The sequence below is a fragment of the Anser anser genome, assembly GCF_964211835.1.
Source record: "Anser anser genome assembly, chromosome: 2".
Taxonomy (NCBI): domain Eukaryota; kingdom Metazoa; phylum Chordata; class Aves; order Anseriformes; family Anatidae; genus Anser; species Anser anser.
This window is the reverse complement of record NC_139721.1, coordinates 135,765,868-135,784,567: the sequence shown is the minus strand read 5'-3', so window position 1 is coordinate 135,784,567 and position 18,700 is coordinate 135,765,868. Positions and strand designations below refer to the sequence as shown.

At 41.2% G+C, this 18,700-nt stretch overlaps 1 protein-coding gene across 1 annotated transcript; it reads right to left on the bottom strand.

Annotated features, from left to right (window-relative positions):
- Positions 1-704: 704 nt before the first annotated feature.
- ASNS (asparagine synthetase (glutamine-hydrolyzing)) lies at positions 705-17,380 on the bottom strand. The gene is made up of 12 exons (XM_083825993.1): positions 17,132-17,380; positions 15,490-15,757; positions 12,672-12,909; positions 10,658-10,843; positions 10,251-10,352; positions 7,977-8,104; positions 7,013-7,139; positions 5,499-5,605; positions 4,811-4,911; positions 2,843-2,924; positions 2,428-2,583; positions 705-1,028 (listed from the first exon to the last, which is right to left on the bottom strand). Exons 2-12 carry the CDS (start codon positions 15,736-15,738, stop codon positions 819-821), a joined length of 1,686 nt encoding a protein of 561 aa, XP_083682119.1. The 5' UTR covers positions 15,739-15,757; positions 17,132-17,380; the 3' UTR covers positions 705-818.
- Between the last annotated feature and the right edge of the window lie 1,320 nt (positions 17,381-18,700).

Here is an 18,700-nt window from a genome sequence, read left to right as displayed (position 1 = left end):
TCAGGCAACTTCCATCAGACAGATACAAATCACCCATTTAACACTCTGTTTTCAAGAACAACAAATACATTTAAAAAGTGAAGCCCTTGAGTTAGAAACAAAGATGTAACTCAGCTTCTTGTCTGCTCTGCTCTTTGATAACAGTCACAGTACCTTTAAACTTGTGGTATATTTAAAAGATTCAAAATGGCCAACTGGTGGCTTTACAGTAAGGAGTAAGATTCCCTTTAATTTCATTAAGTACCAGCACCACCATTATAAATTCTAGTTAGCACCTCTGCATAGCTACGTGTGTCTTTTGAACACTAGGCCAAGGTTCTTGGGAATTATTACAAAGACATTCAGAACAGAACAATATAGATACAGCCTATCCAAATCCCACAGCCAGATATACAAATCACTAAACAGCTAGGGTGAACTTGCCATGTGCTCAAAGGACCTTCACCAGTTTGCATCACTTTGCCTAATTCAAGTCCTAAAATCAGAGTTCACATTAAAATATATTAAATGACTGCAAGGCAAATTAATACAATTGAGGCCACCGCATAAGGAACAGTGCTGCTGAATAAGGTAGTTCCTTGTCCATAAAGTATTTTCCCATAAATCCCCAAATTTGGGTACAGCAGGGTGAATTTTATAATAGTATACTAACCACAGAAAGCTCTCATTTCCAGTAGCATTGTCAAAACGCATCTTAAAGACCATTTAAGATTTAGGTTTGCATATATCTTTTTTTATTATAATTTTTATTTTATTTTTAAAGTGGAGTGTATGCAAATTGCTTGCAGTACTTCTGTTTGGGGGATTACTTCAACAGCCTATTCTTGGGCAGCTGACTTGTAATGTTTCAATGTGCGAGCAGAAGGATCAGCAGTTTTAACCCATCTTGGCATCCAGTAGTGGGGCAGCCAGCTGCTTCGTCCTGGGTAGTGCTTCTCAAAGATCTGGCGGTAATAATAACTTTCTTTTGTTTTAGGAGGATTAAAAGGGTATTTCTCCGCTGCCTTTTCAAGCAGAAGGTCATCAACCTACAAAAACAGCAAAGTTCAAATCAAGCTGCAAATACATTTCTAACTTATACAAGCCAATTTGCTGCAAATTAGAGTCATGCAAGGATTCACCACTGAATGCCTATAAGTTTAATATATATATAAATAGATCTATTTTAGAGGCATAGGTTTCTCACAGGTGCATTTTTGTCATAGGCTCCTTTGATCTTTATGGACTATATATAGACCATATAACTGTATTTCCAGTGCTGTTAATATTTCTCTGTGTATTACATGTGATTACATGTAATTTATGTTGGGTTAGAATCACCTTTGTTAGTTAGCTCAAAAAATCCCCAATAACCTTCTTTTCTATCCTTCTCTTCATTGTCAATCAACTGGCACAACTTAGAGCAGTCTTTTGCCATGTAAGTGCTTTCCTGTTTTTTTCAGCTCAGACAGAGCTGTTGACTCTGCTTGTATAACCAGGCTCTTAGCAACAAAAGACCTGGGATGCAGAGGCAAAAGACACCTGCAGCTGTAAGCTGGCTAAGAAAGGAAGGATGAAAAATTGTACCAGTTTAAGTAATTTCTAAAGCAGCTTTCCCTGCCAACATGCTATCTAACTCCCCACAGCCATGAAAGAAATTTGCCCCTACTGCAATTGTACAGGCTCAGTAGGGGCAGCACAACCCTGCTGCGTGACCCATCTACTTTCTTGTCTGTGGATATATTAGAGAAGGAAAGTGGGATACAAACAGTTGATGGTAGGACAGACAAATACCCATCCATAGGCCGTACTACACATATTTCTGTGTAACAGAGCTGCAGTGTAAAATGAGTTCTTAATCCCTCCTCTCAATGATCAAACTGCCTCTGTACACTAGAGATTATGCTTTGTCCAATGCAAAAATGCTGTAAATATTCAGTGGATATTAATAATAAATTCAGTGGATAGCAACACAAAGAGATGCATTAAAAAGCAAAAGGACTTAGCTAGGCATTATCTTGGAAAAAGCAAATGAAATAAACAAGGAAGGACATTATAAAGTCGTTATACTACTATTCAGCCACAGAATAAGTTCATGCAAGTGTCTTCAACTGAAGCAGCTGCTTCAGAAATTTAGCCCAGAAATTGTGTTTGCCAACACACAATCTAATTTGCAACCCAGATACTTACATGATGCTCATTTCCTTACACAGTCATTTCTGTCAGGCTCTAGCATTACTTTGTACCTACAGTTTCAAATGCCTTTAAGCAACACAGGTAGCTGGCAGACTGTTGATTAAAATTTATCTTGCTCCTCCACCACAAAACTCAAGTTACTGTCATACCCAGATTTATTCTCCCAGCTAAGCATATGACCTGCCTCTCCTTGGCAGCAATATCTCAATAGACTTAAATGTGAAAACAAACAAACAAAAGGTGGTACGCTACCTGTTGATCAATATAGTCCTGAAGAATAGAAAACCAGGATTTCTTTACTGATGTTATACCATCACTGAAAGCTTCTTTGGGTCTCCAGAGTATTTCTTTGGGAAGTAAGTTGGAATCTTCAAAGGACTGTCTTAAAAGGTATTTTTCGATTCCATTCTGTTTGCAGAACAACAAACAATGCCATGAGCATCAGTACAATGCAGAACTGCAGTACAATGATTTAAATACTTGACTAAGAAATAGGTTCCTTTCAGAACGTCTGCTCAGAAAAGGGTTCCCAGGAGTCCAACAATCCAGCAAAACATTTAAGAGCATGCTTGGCTTTGGTCTCAAACACTGAATTCAGCTATTTAGTCGTGCTTAAAAATTAATGGATATGTGTTCTACATTTGGGTCCAACCCTAGTTTTACATACCTTTGGGGTTCGCATTTCTGCTGGTAGAGATAAATAGTAAGAAGTAAAACGATGATCCAAAAATGGGACTCTCAGTTCAAGACTAAACAGTGGAAAAAAAACAGAAATGACACTGAGTTAACCCAACACATCATCCACTTATAAATTCCCTAACGCATAAGCTTTCTTTGTCTTTCACATAAACACAAGGTTAGCTGCTTTTACATGAAAGACATTTCACTTGCATATTCATGACTAGCTCATTTAATTAATCGATCTGGAAAGTTAAATTTATTGTCTGAATGGATTAATTACAGATCTCAGATGATTTATGATGCCATCTGCTGGACGGCTTCTAGTACAATGATTTCCAGACGACAGTCCTACAGGATTTGCAACATCTGTGGTTTCATGTAAAAAATAAATACAAAACCCACGCTGAACAATGCTGTTGTCCCCAGAGAACTACCAAGAACCTGCAAGTTGCTGACTGGGATTTGCATCAGCATTTGTAAAGATGTCACAGAACCAAGCAAAGATTCCCAGTCATTTCTACAATCTGCATTTCTTTGTATTTAAAAAAAAAACAATTAAAAGGAGCCTGTATGGTTATTAAGCTACTGCCTACTGATCCTGCAGTATTTGCACACCAAGTTCTCTCCTATATCAGCAGCAAATATACGAATACAAAGTCTTCTTACTTACATTCTCTTATACATAAGATGGCTTTTAAAAACACTGAAAGCAATAAATGAAATTAGAGTAATGGAGGCAACAAATAAAATTACAGTAACTCTGCCTTTGGTAGGAAGAACCCCTCTCAGTATTTTCCCTCCAGAGACATTAAGCTACCTAGCCTCAAAGTCAAATGGAGATTTTATACTAGACGCAGAGCTGAAGCAGAGTACAGGCTGCATCCAATTTGCTACTACAACTCTGAAGACTGATGTTCTTCCTAGAGTAGTTAAGACCTAGACACTAGGAATAAAGTCATCCTGTGTCACAATATTCTGAATCATTTAGTAATTAAAACAGCAACAATTAGATGTTACAATTTCCTCAGTGGTGGATGAACTTTTCCTAAAAAAGAAGTTCATAAAGGATCGTAACTTTTTTGACAGGGTGGAGAGGTGGGCCTGTGCAAACTTCATGAAGTTCAACAAGGTCAAGCTCAAGCTCCTGCATCTGGGCCAGGGCAATCCCAAGCATCAATATAGAGTGGGTGATGACTGGATAGAGAGCAGCCCTGAGGAGAATGACCTGGGGGTATGGGTGGACAAAAAAATAAATATGAGCTGGGAATGGGTGCTTGCAGCCCAGAAAGCTAACTGTATCCTGGGTTGCATCAGAAGCAGTGTGGCCAGCAGGACAAGGGAGAGGATTGTTCCCCTTTGCTCTGTTCTCATGAGACCCCACCTGGAGTGCTGCGTTCAGCTCTGGGGACCCAGCACAAGAAGGTCATGGACCTGTTAGGATGAGTCCAGAGGAGGGCCACGAGGGTGATCAGAGGACTGGAGCACCTCTCCTGTGAAGACAGGCTGAGGGAGTTGGGGTTGTTCAGCCCCGAAAAGAGAAGGCTCTGGAGAGACTTTGTAGTGGCCTTCCAGTACCTAAAGAGGGCCTACAGGAAAGCTGGGGACAGACTCTGTGTCAGGGAGTGGAGTAATAGGACAAGGGGGAGTGGCTTTAAACTAAAAGAGGGTAGGTTTTAGGTTAGATATTCGGAAGAAATTCTTGACTCTGAGGGTGCTGAGGCACTGGCACAGGTTGCCCAAAGAAGCTGTGGATGCCCCATCCCTGGAGGTGTTCAAGGCCAGGCCGTATGGGGCTTTGGGCAGCCTGGTCTGGTGGGAGGTGTCCCTGCCCATGGCAGGGATTTGGGACTGGGTGATCTTTAAGGTCCTTTCCAACCCAAACCATTCTGTGATTCTATGATCCACTTCGGCTCTTAAATCACATTTCGTCATCATCCAAGAGACTACACTTTACCCGTGTGCTGCAGTAGTTCTGTCCGCACGAAGTACATCGAACAGGTAAAGCTCCTTCAGAAGCCTCTCACTCTCTTCTGCAGCTTCTTCGGGAGACGGCGCCTGTAACCAGACACATGTATGTAGCACTCAGATCTAATACAGCTGCAGCAAGGGAACTATTACTTGCTGTCCTGCATTTGTGTTGCAGTGATCACCGCGTACAGACCTGTGACATACCTTAGTGAGAATTTAAACATGCCAAGCTAATCTTTGACAGCAAGCAAAAATATATGCAACTTGCACACTGGGATTCCCTACTACCTACTTATATAAATAATCTCTCTTCAAGCACAATACAAGGTATACGTTCTTTACCTGCCTTTGCAAAAACATCATTGTCTATATAGAAGTTATAATTTTGATTATCTTCATTTTCAGGTTTTCAGGAGATTATTTAGGATCAACATGATTTCAGAACTAGCAAAGAATACACACAAGAAATAGTTTCAGCAAGTTTGAAGTTTAAAAGTTATTTTTGAAGTGATTAAATCAAATCCCTTGGATTTTATGCCACCTCAGGAGAAAGTCTCAATAAACACACAGCTGTACCAACTCTCAAACTTCACACCTTAAAATCTCAGTAGAAGTTTTCTGTTGAAGGGCAGAACAACACGTTCAAGGGCCTGTTGAACAGAAAATGTATTTACCTTATGGAAATATATATATCCTTGTGTCAGCTCATCTGAGCCTTCTCCTGAAAAGATGACCACACTGTCTGTTTTCTTGCGTATGTACTTGGAGACAAGATACATACCTTAAAAGAAGGAGAAAGTTATTAAAATAGAGCTATACATATGTTATATACAGTTAGTACAGATTTAATTTAGCATTTTGGAAGTTTTTCTCCAACAATGTATTCCTCTGTAGCAAACAGCTTCAATACACTAACATAGCATCTCATTGTTATTCAAAGCCATCACTAGCCAAGCAAACCAAGTGCTGCAAATAGATCTGTGTACTTATACTTGGTCCTCAAAATATCAGAAAGGCGCATGTGTTTGTGTGTGTTCGTGACCCTGGGAATGCTGGAGGATTCCCATAGGAACACATACCGCAGTTGTTCTGTCTCAATTAGAAATTAAGCACAAAATTAATTCCAGCACAGTCCTGAACAAACTTTCTGGTTTTGGAGAACAAAAATACCAGCAAATGTTGCTGCTTAGCTCTCTACCACTATGGATTGAACTAGATGAGGCCATTTTATCCTTTTATACTTTTTTTTTTTTAAAAAAAAGTGTTTATTAACCAGAATTATGTCTTCCCCTCATTACATCTTTCTAAACAATAAACTTTTATAACAGAAGTATTAGAGACCTATTGAAAAGGATTTATTTCGCTGTATTTCATACTAAGCAAGAATCGCAAAGAAAGAAGGATGGCAGATGAAAAGTTGCCTTCATTCTTAAACGAACATTTTCAGTATTTCACATAGCAATTCTAGCTTCTTATCCCATACAGTTCTCAAAACTGTCTTGCCTGTTTGGTGTATTAGCTTGTTTACAATGCTTTACACTGACACAAGAGTAACTGAGTAAAATGCTGTAACTGGCATTACACAGAAGGCCACATTAGATAAGGGTTTTTCATTCTTATCATGTTGGCAACCCTTTTTAAGGACCTGCTGGTGACTGCTGTCATTTCTCAAAAATCAAATGTACATTAGAAGAAGTCTACCTGACTTGAGTGTATATGTATTACTAGAGGGTCACAAGAAATACTTCACTTTAATATTAAAATTATTCTAGAAATGGGGTAACCATAACTGTTTTGCTACCATAATATTCAGTGACCCAGACACTGAGCCTCAAATACAGGTTATGCCTCAGACAGCCTGCAAATTTTTTCCCTTCCTCCAAGGTTCATATTTATCAGAATAGAAAACCAAGACCTGTAGATCTAACTTTTTTTTTTTTTAAATCATGTTTCTTTTTCATCCCAAAGCTTCAGGAACAGCTCTTGACAATGTTTACACAGTCAGTGACTTTGAAACTAACAACTCATTTTGTCTCATTGTGAGGTCACAGACAAGACTGGGGAGCAGAACTTGGGAGTCTCAGTTCCCAAGTTCTGCAACAGCTAAAGGATCTAGTAGATGACTACAAGGTTTTGCATAAAATTTATTCAAGCAACATAAAGCAAAAATTGCTACTAAAAATCTTACCGATTGACGCTCTTACTGTTGTTATGTCGTAGGTTTCCAAGGAGAAGATAACCTCCTCGATTGCCTGAATTCCCTCTTCAGAATTAAATATTACTTCATGATGTTCACTGCCTATATGCGCTGCCACCTGTTTGTAAAAGGTTATAATAATGTATTGCATTTCAATTAAAACATTTTTTAAAACACACTTTGTGTTTTACACACCCATTTTATATGCACACCGGAAGCATCAGCTAGCTTCCTTCTGCCATACTGAGAATAAGATGACATAAGGCCAGTAAAAGGCGACACTGGAGCAATCACTCTGACTTGCAGTGGTACATTCGCCAAAGGGAACACAGTCTCCCTAATTACACAATGTTCAATCATGACTACAACAGAACATCCAGCTGCTTGTCCAACGCCTAACAGAATCTGCAGAGGATCTAAATACTTTGAAATTTGCTCTGAAAAGAAAAAGCAGCTCAAAAGCCTTAACAGGCTGGATACCTAAAGTATATCCCACAGTTATCCTTTCCAATGGATATCCTACAGTTTGTACAAGGCTCTAAATTCAATAAAATGGCAATTAAATTGCAATATTTAACATATATACAAATGTCGTAGCGTAGGAGCAATAGCATGGTGATAGACTCTAAAACCTAGAGGCAGAATTGGGACGACTCTGAAGGATTGTCCTGTTGGACACTAATAATGCACTAATAATCACAAAAAAAAAAAAAAAGTCTTCCAAAAGGAAGAGAAAACAGCTAAGACTTAAGTTATCTCTATCTTAAGATTTAACTAAGCAGCAAATGTTGTACTAAATGATTTACTGCAAATTGATTTACATCATAGCAATAAATGAATAATAATCAGCATTACAATCAATACCACATCGTGAAGTTAGTACCATTATTTTACATTGTTTAACATTCAGCAACTGTGAACAAAGTGGAAGCCACATGAGCCACATGTACTGTACCTTTCTGGCAGCCAGTAAATCAGGGCTGTTTTCCATTCCAATTGCAAAGGTTTGTAATGGATAATTGATGTTCATTTCTTTCATCAGTTTCAGAAGAATGGCTGCAACCAAACTGGAATCTAAGCCCCCTTTAAAAAAAACACAAGCAAACAAAAAAAACACCCTGATAAACCACATTTCTTGGTTAGGTGTCTGACTGTTTTTTGTTTCCCTTTAAGGGAACCAACTCTAGATAGTTGAATCTTATGAATGGGTTTCATTTTTAAGCAACGTGAATCTAAGGTAGTTCTTGTAACAGTTTACCTCTGCTTAACAAGATAATCATATGACTTTATTGGAACATCTTCAGTAAGTTACCAGTACTTTTAATGTAAAAAGCATCAATGGAAATCCTGCATTAAGACAGAAAGTACTCTGAAGTCATTGTATCACTAGAGATGTCCCTTCTCAACTCTGCTACAATTGGGCTTACTCTTCATTCCAAAACTGCTCTCCATCCTCTTCTTACCTACACATTTGATACTGTAATACTAGAACTATTTATTTTTGATTTGTTGCTTGAACAGAATTAAGTAAAAGTCAAGCAAAATATTTTGTTTGACCTACAACAGAACATTTAGTGAAAGGATTCCACTCTTCCCCAATCATTTTTCAAAAGCATGTCTGACTTTTTTAGTGAAATTAACCTTTGTAACAACATCAAAATGAAAAGGTTCACTAGCGATATTTTTTTTTTCTCCTCATCTTCTTTCCCAAAGGAGGATAGGGAAGGATTTGAACAGTATGGAAGACAGACTGTAAAACACCAAGAGGCACACGAGGAGCCCAGATATACCCTAAGACTCCTCCGTTTTATTTTGAATAGATAGCCCTATTACTTCTTGACCACTTCTACTTGTTGCTCCCTCTCTGAAATACTGATCAAAGCACAGTACCTCTTCTCCCACACCTGCCTGCAGTTCTAACAAGCAGAAGGCAAAATCCTCTTCTCTGCTTCCTACACTCTGCACATGTTTTTTCAGCTGAGAGCATTCACATCTCTTCCCACCCTGATTCCCTTTGTAGGAACACTTCCCTGACAAAAACTTTCTCTAGAAAAAGACATGCAAAGTCCAAAGAAATAAGGACAGTGTAGAAATCAAACCAAGTGCTTGGGATGTGAAAATTGGGGAAATGAACACCTGAGTTTCCACTGTGAACTTGAGGAACTCTCTTTGCGATTGGAAGTGCAAGCATTTCTCTAACTGTGATGCTCCAAGCATACTCAAAACTGTGAAGCATGGAGATACTCTGTTATTATATCAGCCCAGGACATTGGATTTACCACAGATACAGAGTGTGCATGTGGATCCGAGGAGCTGACCGTCCTCTGATTTTATTTCTGAAATTTGTTTTTGAAACAGGCTTTTTTTACTGAGGCTGGGAAGTCCCAGCTCTGCATGTCTCTCTGTTTCATTTACCTCCCTCCTACTTTTTATGATGCCACGGTAAGGAAATACTCCAACAGTATTTCCTGTTTAGTTCTCTCTCATTCAGATGCACACTTAATAGAGTATGTGATAAACGATGCAATTATTGATGCTCGGTGCGTGAATGAATAGCATACCAGAACTCTAGCTACAAGTACAAAGTGCTACAAAAACACAGTGAATAAGATGTCAGTCCCATGGCTACAAAGCCTTACCTCTGCAAGACTGAGCCACCAAATCACAACATTGATCAACTAAGTCAGAGAACAAGTTCTTGAGCCACAAGCTATTACCTCACCTGAAAAAGAGCGTACTAAATAATTATGGTCCAGATGCTCCGCTGCCATTTGGTAAATCAAGGGCAGTTTGGGATGGAAGCTAAAGCAAAGGAGGTGACAAGCAAACAGGAGAAACTAAGTTCTATCTGAAATATGCCTTTCTCTAAGCTCATTCAGAGCAAAGTGAACTTTTTTAGACATCAACCTAAGCATAAACCTTCCAAGTTTAAGAGTACATTTGGTGACTTTTCAATATGACTACTACCTTTGTTTCTTCTTCGTTAAAAATGGTCATTGTCTCTACAAGACAACATCCCAGCTCTAAACTTTAAAAGCGTAAGACTTTCAAGATATCTGTAATCTGGAAAATTTTTTGTCACAAACCACCAAGTTCTCTGTAACCAAGAAAGCAAATGAAGATTCAGATCAGGTACCTCATAGCAGAACAGTCAGTTTACTTTCTTTTAACTGGTAGATGATGCGTGGAAGAGAGAAAAGACAGAATCACTGGAATTCTTGCCACTTACCTGACAAAAGACAACCAATTCTTCTGTGAGCCATCAAACGCTTTCTAACAGCATTTTCAAACAGAATACGGATGTTACTTTTTACTGTTTCAAGATCAAAGCCTGTCCAGGAAAAAACAAAACCAAAAAACATTAACGGTGCTGCTTAAACTTGGCGGCATTATGTGATTAGGAAAAAAATATATATTTGTCTGAATCTCCTTTGATAATAAGGGCATGCAAGTTCATATATCTTGGTATGTAACTATCTTCAAAAATGATTCTCAACTTGCTACGTTATAAAGGTTCTTTCATTTTTTTCAAATGGCAAATTTTAAAAAACAATCAGTTCAAGCTTCATATTCAAAGATTATGATTTTTCCCCAGTTTTTAATCAGAATTAACAGGCAAATGTTTTGCTGTACTACCTGAAGGTAGATTTTCCACTGTATCACAAGCAGCATGGAGTGGTTCATCTTTATAGCTATGAAACTTTACTAATTCCACTGATGCAACCTTGCCAGAGGGCTTCAAATCCAGCACTTCATAATGTCCCGGAAGAAATGGTTCCACTTTAGGAAATAAGGATGCTGAATGCTTTAAGTTGATAAGTCCTATAGATAAAACAGGAACAACAACAAAAAAAGTTACAAAAAGAGTTAGAGAGTTTTTAACCTAGATTGGCTAAGGCATACCTCACTCAACAACCCCACTACTAAAACTATATACAAATATTTTCTCCAGATCTTAAATTTGTTATAAATATATCATTCTGAGTCTGAGTCTGCCCTGGTTTATGGGAAGGTAGAGGGAAAATGCAGTGTCCTTAGGTTCCTCAGATGCAGCATGGCTGGAGAGAACAATGTTGGCGTGGCAGTAAACACAACACTTCGCTTTCAGGTACTTAGAGATCAGAATAAATTGTTAGGCCCCTACATCCAGGACAGTAAGATGTATACAATCCAGAATTGGATGATAAGCTACTGCTGCAATCAGTGGAAAAAAAGAGTTACGACACGTAGAGGCCTGAAATTTCATCTCTTGTAGCATTTAGAGACAAGAACACCTTAAGTCTCTAAACGGTTAGTCTTTTGAAGAGAGACAGGCATAACCTCTCCTTTAGAGAGCATGGTGACAAAACACCACCTCTCCTTTTTGTAAAATACCTAGAGATTAGAGACCTCTCATCCAGGAAGTGGTACGCCCAGCTTGCCACTATGGAGCATGATTCTGCTTCTGGCAGGTTGCACACCCAGATCTGAGCCATTTCAAGCTGAGGCTGACAGCATACGAAGGAAGTCAGATTCTACTAATTGATAAGAAGCACTTCACTCCTGTGAGCATTTCTCTGACTGAATACATGATGTCCAGGTCAAGATCTAAGATGCTTATGACAATTCAAAAGAGTTAATAACTGATTTTATGTTAAAAATTAAGTGTAGTCAAGCTAACGAGGGGGTTGTAATAATTTTTTATCCCTGAAGTGATTGCTTAATTGACACTGATTTACTGATTTCATAACTCATCAATTTCAGACTCATCTACACTGTTGCTTAACAGAAGTCAAGAATCAGACTTGTGGCCAAAACTTATGTCCACTCCTCTTATGAAAGAGGATGTTTTGCACCTGTTGGTCACCCAGATGCTACTTGAAGAATTCTACAGAAAAGTTCCTAAGTTACTGTTAGATACAGACTGGCAATCCACAGTGAGTGTGATAGGATACAGCTCCTAAAATATTCACTTCCTTTCTTCCTCTCCAAGAGCCACAGATGGTACAGCTGTGGTACCACTTAGCACTACTAGTAGAGGAGTCAACTTACTTCAGAGTCTGATAATAAAGTGATATGGAACAATCATGAAAGTCCATTTTAGTCAGAGTGCATTTTAGGCAAAAAAAATCACTTTTGGCATTATTTATGGAGACTGGAGAGAATTATGTTAAAAAAAAAAGAACAGTAAAGGTATCATCTCAAAGGGAAAAGAAGTTCATCAAATAACACAAGCATCAGTAAAAAATTATCCAAGGATGCAGGAAATTTCAGTAGGATTTTAAGATTCTTGGCTTTTACAAATTAGCAATTCTTATGGCATTATTTCCCAGTTCGCCCCAGAATACCAGGAACAAATACTTGTATCATTTATTGTAACATAAATCTAGCCTAATTCTATAGACTATATTCAACTTTGGGTTAACTTAAGACATCTTAGGCTCAATCTGCAAGTTATTTAAGGGATATTAATGATAATTAAATGTCTTCAAAGGTTACTCTCTGTAGCTTTTTGTTTTACCAACGCATAGATTTTATACTACTAAATATAATTCATTTATTACTGAACTTACAGTTCACTTTCTCTTCACACTTAGGAGAGCCTGACAAAGAAGTTGTCTCCAATAACAACACCTAAGTTTATTTAGGCACTAAACACAACTATTTTTACCTTTTGCCTCAGAACAGACACCCAAAAATCCATCATCAGTCAGCACCTTAAACAGTGGTCTGACTCCATAGGTATCTCTCGCCAGAAACACTTTTCTGTTTGCTGTGTCCAGAAGGATGAAAGCAAATACACCATCCAGCATGGATGCCGTTTGTTCTATTCCTCCTTTGTTGTAAAGATGAAGGATAACCTCACCATCCACCAATGTTTGATATTCAAATCCAAACTGCTTCTGCAACTAAGAAAATGTAAAAAGAAAAACACAAATAGCATTGGCAAACATTGCTTATTAACTGGAAAAAAAAAGCAACACACTAATGTAATTGTTTAAGATGACAACAAAGCTGTGGTTTTTTTTTGTAAAATACAGTTCAAAGCTACATGAACATTTCTGCCAGTGAAGGAAATTAGACTTTTGTGTTCAAATTACTATCCAAGATCATCTCTCACCCAATGTAATTGACTCTGTAGCCTTAAGCAATGTGCATTATAGCAAGTTTTCAGAGAAGCATCTATATCTGGGAATGTAAAACTGCAAACACACAACGCTGGTTTAGCCTCCCCATCTCCACAGACAAATGGCACGAGGAGGCAAGCACTGGTCCTAAAAATCCAACTCAAAATAGGATCAGAAACAAAGGACAACAGCATTTCTTGTAGTCTCAAATCTCTCAGTACCACTTTCTTGTCAGATAACAGAGATAGCAACATTTACTTAAGGCTCTCTGCCCTCCAACACATTGACAGAGGTAACATCTCTGCAGAGTAAAGTACCTCAGAAACAAACTATGTTTTATTTGTGTTGTTACTCAACTCTTCAGTGGTTTTTTTATGCACAGAGTATTTCCTTCTGCGTAATCTTTCTCCATTCTTCAAACTAACCTTTTCACTTTGTGTAGTTGAAGTAGGGGAGGAGGAAATTAGCTGTCAGGCTAAGTCAGACCAACTATATATTTTGTGTTCTTGTGGTGTTACTTTTAAAGGCCCTTCAAGATCTTCCAGACACCTGGAGTGAAGATGGGGGTCACCATCAATAAAACGCTAAAATAAATAAATAAATGAAGAAACCCCACATAACCAATGATTTTGCATTTTAGCTTATGTTCTTTGGTTTCAATTGCTATTCATGGAACAGAGTTGGTTCAAACTGATTCAGTACTAAGATAACTAAGCCACTGCCCTGAACAAGATGGCTGTTTCTCCAATGATTCTTTCCTAGGTAGGTTTCAGATGTTTATTTGCAGCTGAAAGCCTGAAAGAAAAGTTTATTTATGAAGAAAGAAGGCACCTAACCAAGGTAGTGAAAACTGAACAAACTCCTGCTGATGGTGATCCAAGTTTTATATAATTAAATTCCCCTTCCTACCCTACACAGGTTTCCGTGTGTAACATAACAGGGAGTGATTCCTACTCCTTTCAGCAGCAGAAAAAAAAACACAATGCAAAACACAGCAAATACCATAGCCTGCTGACACAATACATTTCACATACACTTTGCCCTGCCATACATATAATCATAGAACCACTTAGGTTGGAAAAGACCTCCAAGATCATCAAGTCCCACTGTTAACCTAGCACTGCCAAGTCTACCACTAAGCCATGTCCCTAAGCACCACATCTACATCTATCTTTTGAATACCTCCGGGGATGGTGACTCTACCACTTCCCTGGGCATCCTGTTCCAACGCCTCACAACCCTTTCAGTGAAGAATTTTTTCCTAATATCCAAGCTAAACCTCCCCTGGTACAACTTGAGGCCATTTTCTCTTGTCCTATTGCTTGGGAGAAGAGACCAACCCATACTCCGCTACAACTTCCTTTGAGACAGTTGTAGAGCCAGATACTTACAAGATTAAATAATAGTAACAATCTCCTTTCTTTTCAGTCAAATTCCCAATGACACCATTGGGAGTAACCTGACTTCAAAAATGCATTGTATTAGAAACAGTGACACCTCAGATTATTTGTAGATTTCTGATGCTACCATGCTCAATTTACGATCCATTTTAGGCATTTAGTTTCAGCATCATTCAGGATCAGTCAAAAACCGCAAGCCGCACTACACGCTAAATTCAGATGAATTAAATCACTTCCCTTTATGAGCAACACAGGCAGTGTGGACATCTCAGCACTGGGAGAGAGGCACACAATGCTCAGCAGCAATATCACACCTATCAGGGATATTCTGACACAGGGCAGAGTTGCAGCTTGTTTTGTGCCCTAGAGACTTGTTTAGGTGACTCTCAAAAAAACCCACAAAGCTTCCGCCTTAAGCTGCAGAAACCTAAGGCCTTTTGTGGCCTACGGGAAACTTCTCCCTAGTGCTTGTTGTTGTTACAGAAACACATAAGCATTCCTGCTTTAAGTTAATAACTGACATGTCCCATCTAGATTGACATGCAGAAGTAAAAACGAAATACCTGACCGACTGGAGAAGGACCCAAAATAACTGATGTGCAAGACACTCAAAAATTATTTGCATTATGAAGAGGAAGGTGGGAGAGAAAGGGGGCTTGGAATTTCCCTCCTGAAGGATTAATGAAGAATGAACCTTTGTTTTAAGTTCAAACCTATAGATGCAAATACTATTTCCTTTCTTGTCAATTAAAAAGGAATTTTTCAGTATTAAAGACTGTTTGTCGCAATCTAAGCCACCACAGATTGACAGCTTACCCAGAAATTTTTCTTCCTTTTTTCTTCCTTCATCTGATAGCTTTTTTTTTCTGATATTTTAGTCCACCATGTTTTAAACAATTTCTGAATACCTACCAGTTTTGAAATAAAAAAGAAAATACTGTACGATCCCTACAACACTTACCTGTTTGAAATTGTATATTTCTCCATTGTAACACAGCCACAGATATGGGAACTTCTTCACCCGGATAGGCTGCATGCCATACAGCTGATCAACAACCGCGAGGCGATGGAAACCAAAACAACAGTTGGTGAATCCATTGACGTTCTCGAAACGAAATGCATCGGGACCTCTGTGTGCGATCTTCATGGCACTTAGACACTGGACAGAAAGGCACTCATCGCTTCCAAACAGGGCCCAGATACCACACATTGTGAAGCTGCTGAGTTACCTAAAAACAAAGAATGTGTTCAATTAAAAAAAAAACAGCATCACAGCGTCATCTAAGTTGGAAAACACCTCCAAGATCAAGTCCAACCATCAATCTGACCTATATGCAATAGATGACACCTAGAAAGCAGAGATCCAAACACAGGTACCAAAAGTAGACTATCGATTGTTGGACTGTAAAGAGAACCGATGAAGAACGTAGCAGACTTTATTAACATAAGGTAAAATAGTTTCCCACAGTATGATAAGCAATCTTTGTCCAGCTCAAGAAATTCAGTTTAAACCTACTTTCAGGTTATGTTTTTTCTTTTTTTTTCACAGAGCATAAACAGAACAATTTACTTCTGGGCACCGGGTATGACTCGCTGAAGTAACATCACACCAACAGCTCCCTTCACTCCTTTCAGAAGAGAGCCGTTCTCCCTTTACTGCAGTGTACCAAGGCACGAAGGTAAGTAACTCCGTGGTCAGGAATGAAACAAGTCCAAGCACTTCTCCTCGCACTTAGGTAGAAGCTGTTTACCCTGTTACACTACCTGGGCAACAACTCTTTCCATACTCCGAGCCAACAGAACAGGCACAGACCCAGCCTTTACACCAGCTGCAGAAGCCAAACCACAGCTGAAGGCCCCAGGCGCTCCCCTGGGGCTTGGGACGCCCCAAGCGCTCCCCTGGGCCCTGGGATACGCCAAGTGCTTCCCCCGGGGTTGGGACCCACCGGGCGCTCCCCCGGGGGCTTGGGACCCCCTCCCCAGCCCCTTCTCCCCTGCAGCTGGGCAGGGGCTGACATTTGGCCACACAACACACTGGGTCCCACCTGGTTGCGCACGGGGAGATGGCAGGGGACGGTGGCAGGCAGGGGACGATGGCAGGCAGGGGACGATGGCAGGCAGGGGACGATGGCAGGCAGGGGACGATGCCCCGCAGAGCCAGCCGCAGGGCAGGATGCCCACAGCCTGCGAGAGGCACTGGTTTAATAACGGGAGAGGGGAAAGTTCAGTCCCTTGGCGCCATCAGAGGGTGCCTCCGGCCCCGCCGGGTGACTCGGGGCAGCTAAGAGCAGACACCACGAGGGACATAAATCGCTCCTGCCCCGCTCGGTTCGCTGGGCACCGCTCCCCAGCCGACGCGCCAGCCGCTTTCCCCCGGGCTCCCCCCCCGAATCCCGGCAGCCCAGACCCCGCGGCTGTGCCCGTGCCACCCCGCCGAGCACGCCCAGCTCCCCGGGCACCACGCGGCAGCGGGCCGCGGCCGCCCCTTCCTTCCCCGGCCGGCTGCAGCGGCCCCCGGCGCCCCTCGCTCCCGAGCCGCGATGCGGGGCAGCAGCGGCGCCGCCGGTGCCCGGCCGGCCAGCAGCCGCCGCCCGGGCGCTTACCGTGCGCCGGGGAGAGCCGCCGTCCTCGCTGCGGCGTGGGGAGGAAGAGGCGGCTCTGCGCCGTGCCAGGCAGCCAGAGCCGGCCGCCGGGCTCCTCCCCCGCCGCCTGCTGCTGCCGCCGCCGCTGCTGCTGAAATCCGCCGCCAGGTTTCATCATGCGGCTCCCTCCCTCCTGCCGAGCGGCCCTCGTGGGCCCCGGCCGCCCCCGGAGCCGCCAGGGCGCGGCCTCCCGCCGGCATCCGCTGCTCGGAACTGAGCCTCCGGCCGCGGCATCCGGCTTTTTGCCTTCTTCTGCGTTAAAACACGTCCCTCCAGGCGGTACCGGGGCCCTTAGGTCGATAAGGGCGGTGTGCAGCCGTCGGAGACCCCCGCGTGGTTGCCCTAAAGCCGCTGTATTTCCCTCGGAAGAGGGAGCGCTTACAGAGCTGATGCCTTCAGAAGCGTTCACTGAGGAGTTTGCTGGGGGAAACTCGGTCTTGAATAAAAGATGCCATGGGTAAAGGCGTTTTGGTGGCTGCCTGAACTTCATTAACGGGCAGTTTTGCCTTTTCGCCTTTGAGAGCGCTGAAGTGAATTAAATTCGGCTCGGAAGACCAGAAAGTGAAGTGCTAAATAGGAGCCTTTATTCGCCACACACGCTTCAGGAGTGCCATTAGTTGTCATTTACATGCACTGCGGTTTCATGGCTTGCTTTAGTGGACTTGGTTTAAAACTGCAGTGCAGTGCATAAAATTCCTCAGGTTATGGAGACTCAGCAGTCAGGGCGTCTGTGCGTAGAATTTTAAAAGGACCTTTAAGAACCCTTTAAAGTTATATTTTTTTAGAAAGAAAAGCGTGTTAAAGTATTGCATGCATAAGAAGTAGGCTCCTGAGCTGGTCATGCACATATGGAAGCTTCCACTCAGCACTGCTTCACCTACACCTGAACCAAACAGTGCTGAGACTCTGGGCAGCTGCGGTGCCAGGTGTGCAGTTCGCAGAGGCTTTGCGCAGCCTGGACAAGCAGAGTGAGAGCAATGGCACATCGAGACACCGCTCGCAGAACGGCGTTTTTTTCTTTTGCTTCTTTTCTACCCACAAAGACGCACAGAAAAGATTTTTGGAAGGGTCTGCTTAGGTTTAGGTTGTTGTCGGGGTGTTTTTATTTTATGGGCAATTCCTGGTTCATAACTGGATCTCATGCAGTGCTTTACAATAGTAAATGCAAAAGCATTTGGGAAAACGCAGATCCTTTCATGGAGAAAGTGAAGGAGAGTGGTGAGAAGCAAATTGCAGGAAGTCACCCAGAAAGGCTGGGCAAGCACGGTCAGTGAAACTGCCTAAGTCATCACTAATGTCTGCATCCCTGGGGCACACTGGATAACAGCCACATATTTCGCCTCCCTTTTACTACCCTCTTGTAAAAACTGGAGGTAACTGCTGCATTTTAGTATGTCTTGCATGTTTTATCTTCCATTTTAACGAAGTTTATGGTGTTAAATATAGGACTAATGGGAGAAATATCAGACAAAGTCTATTTTCAGACATTGGCAGTTTTACTGTTCTCTAGCTACAATAGCACAGGTGATA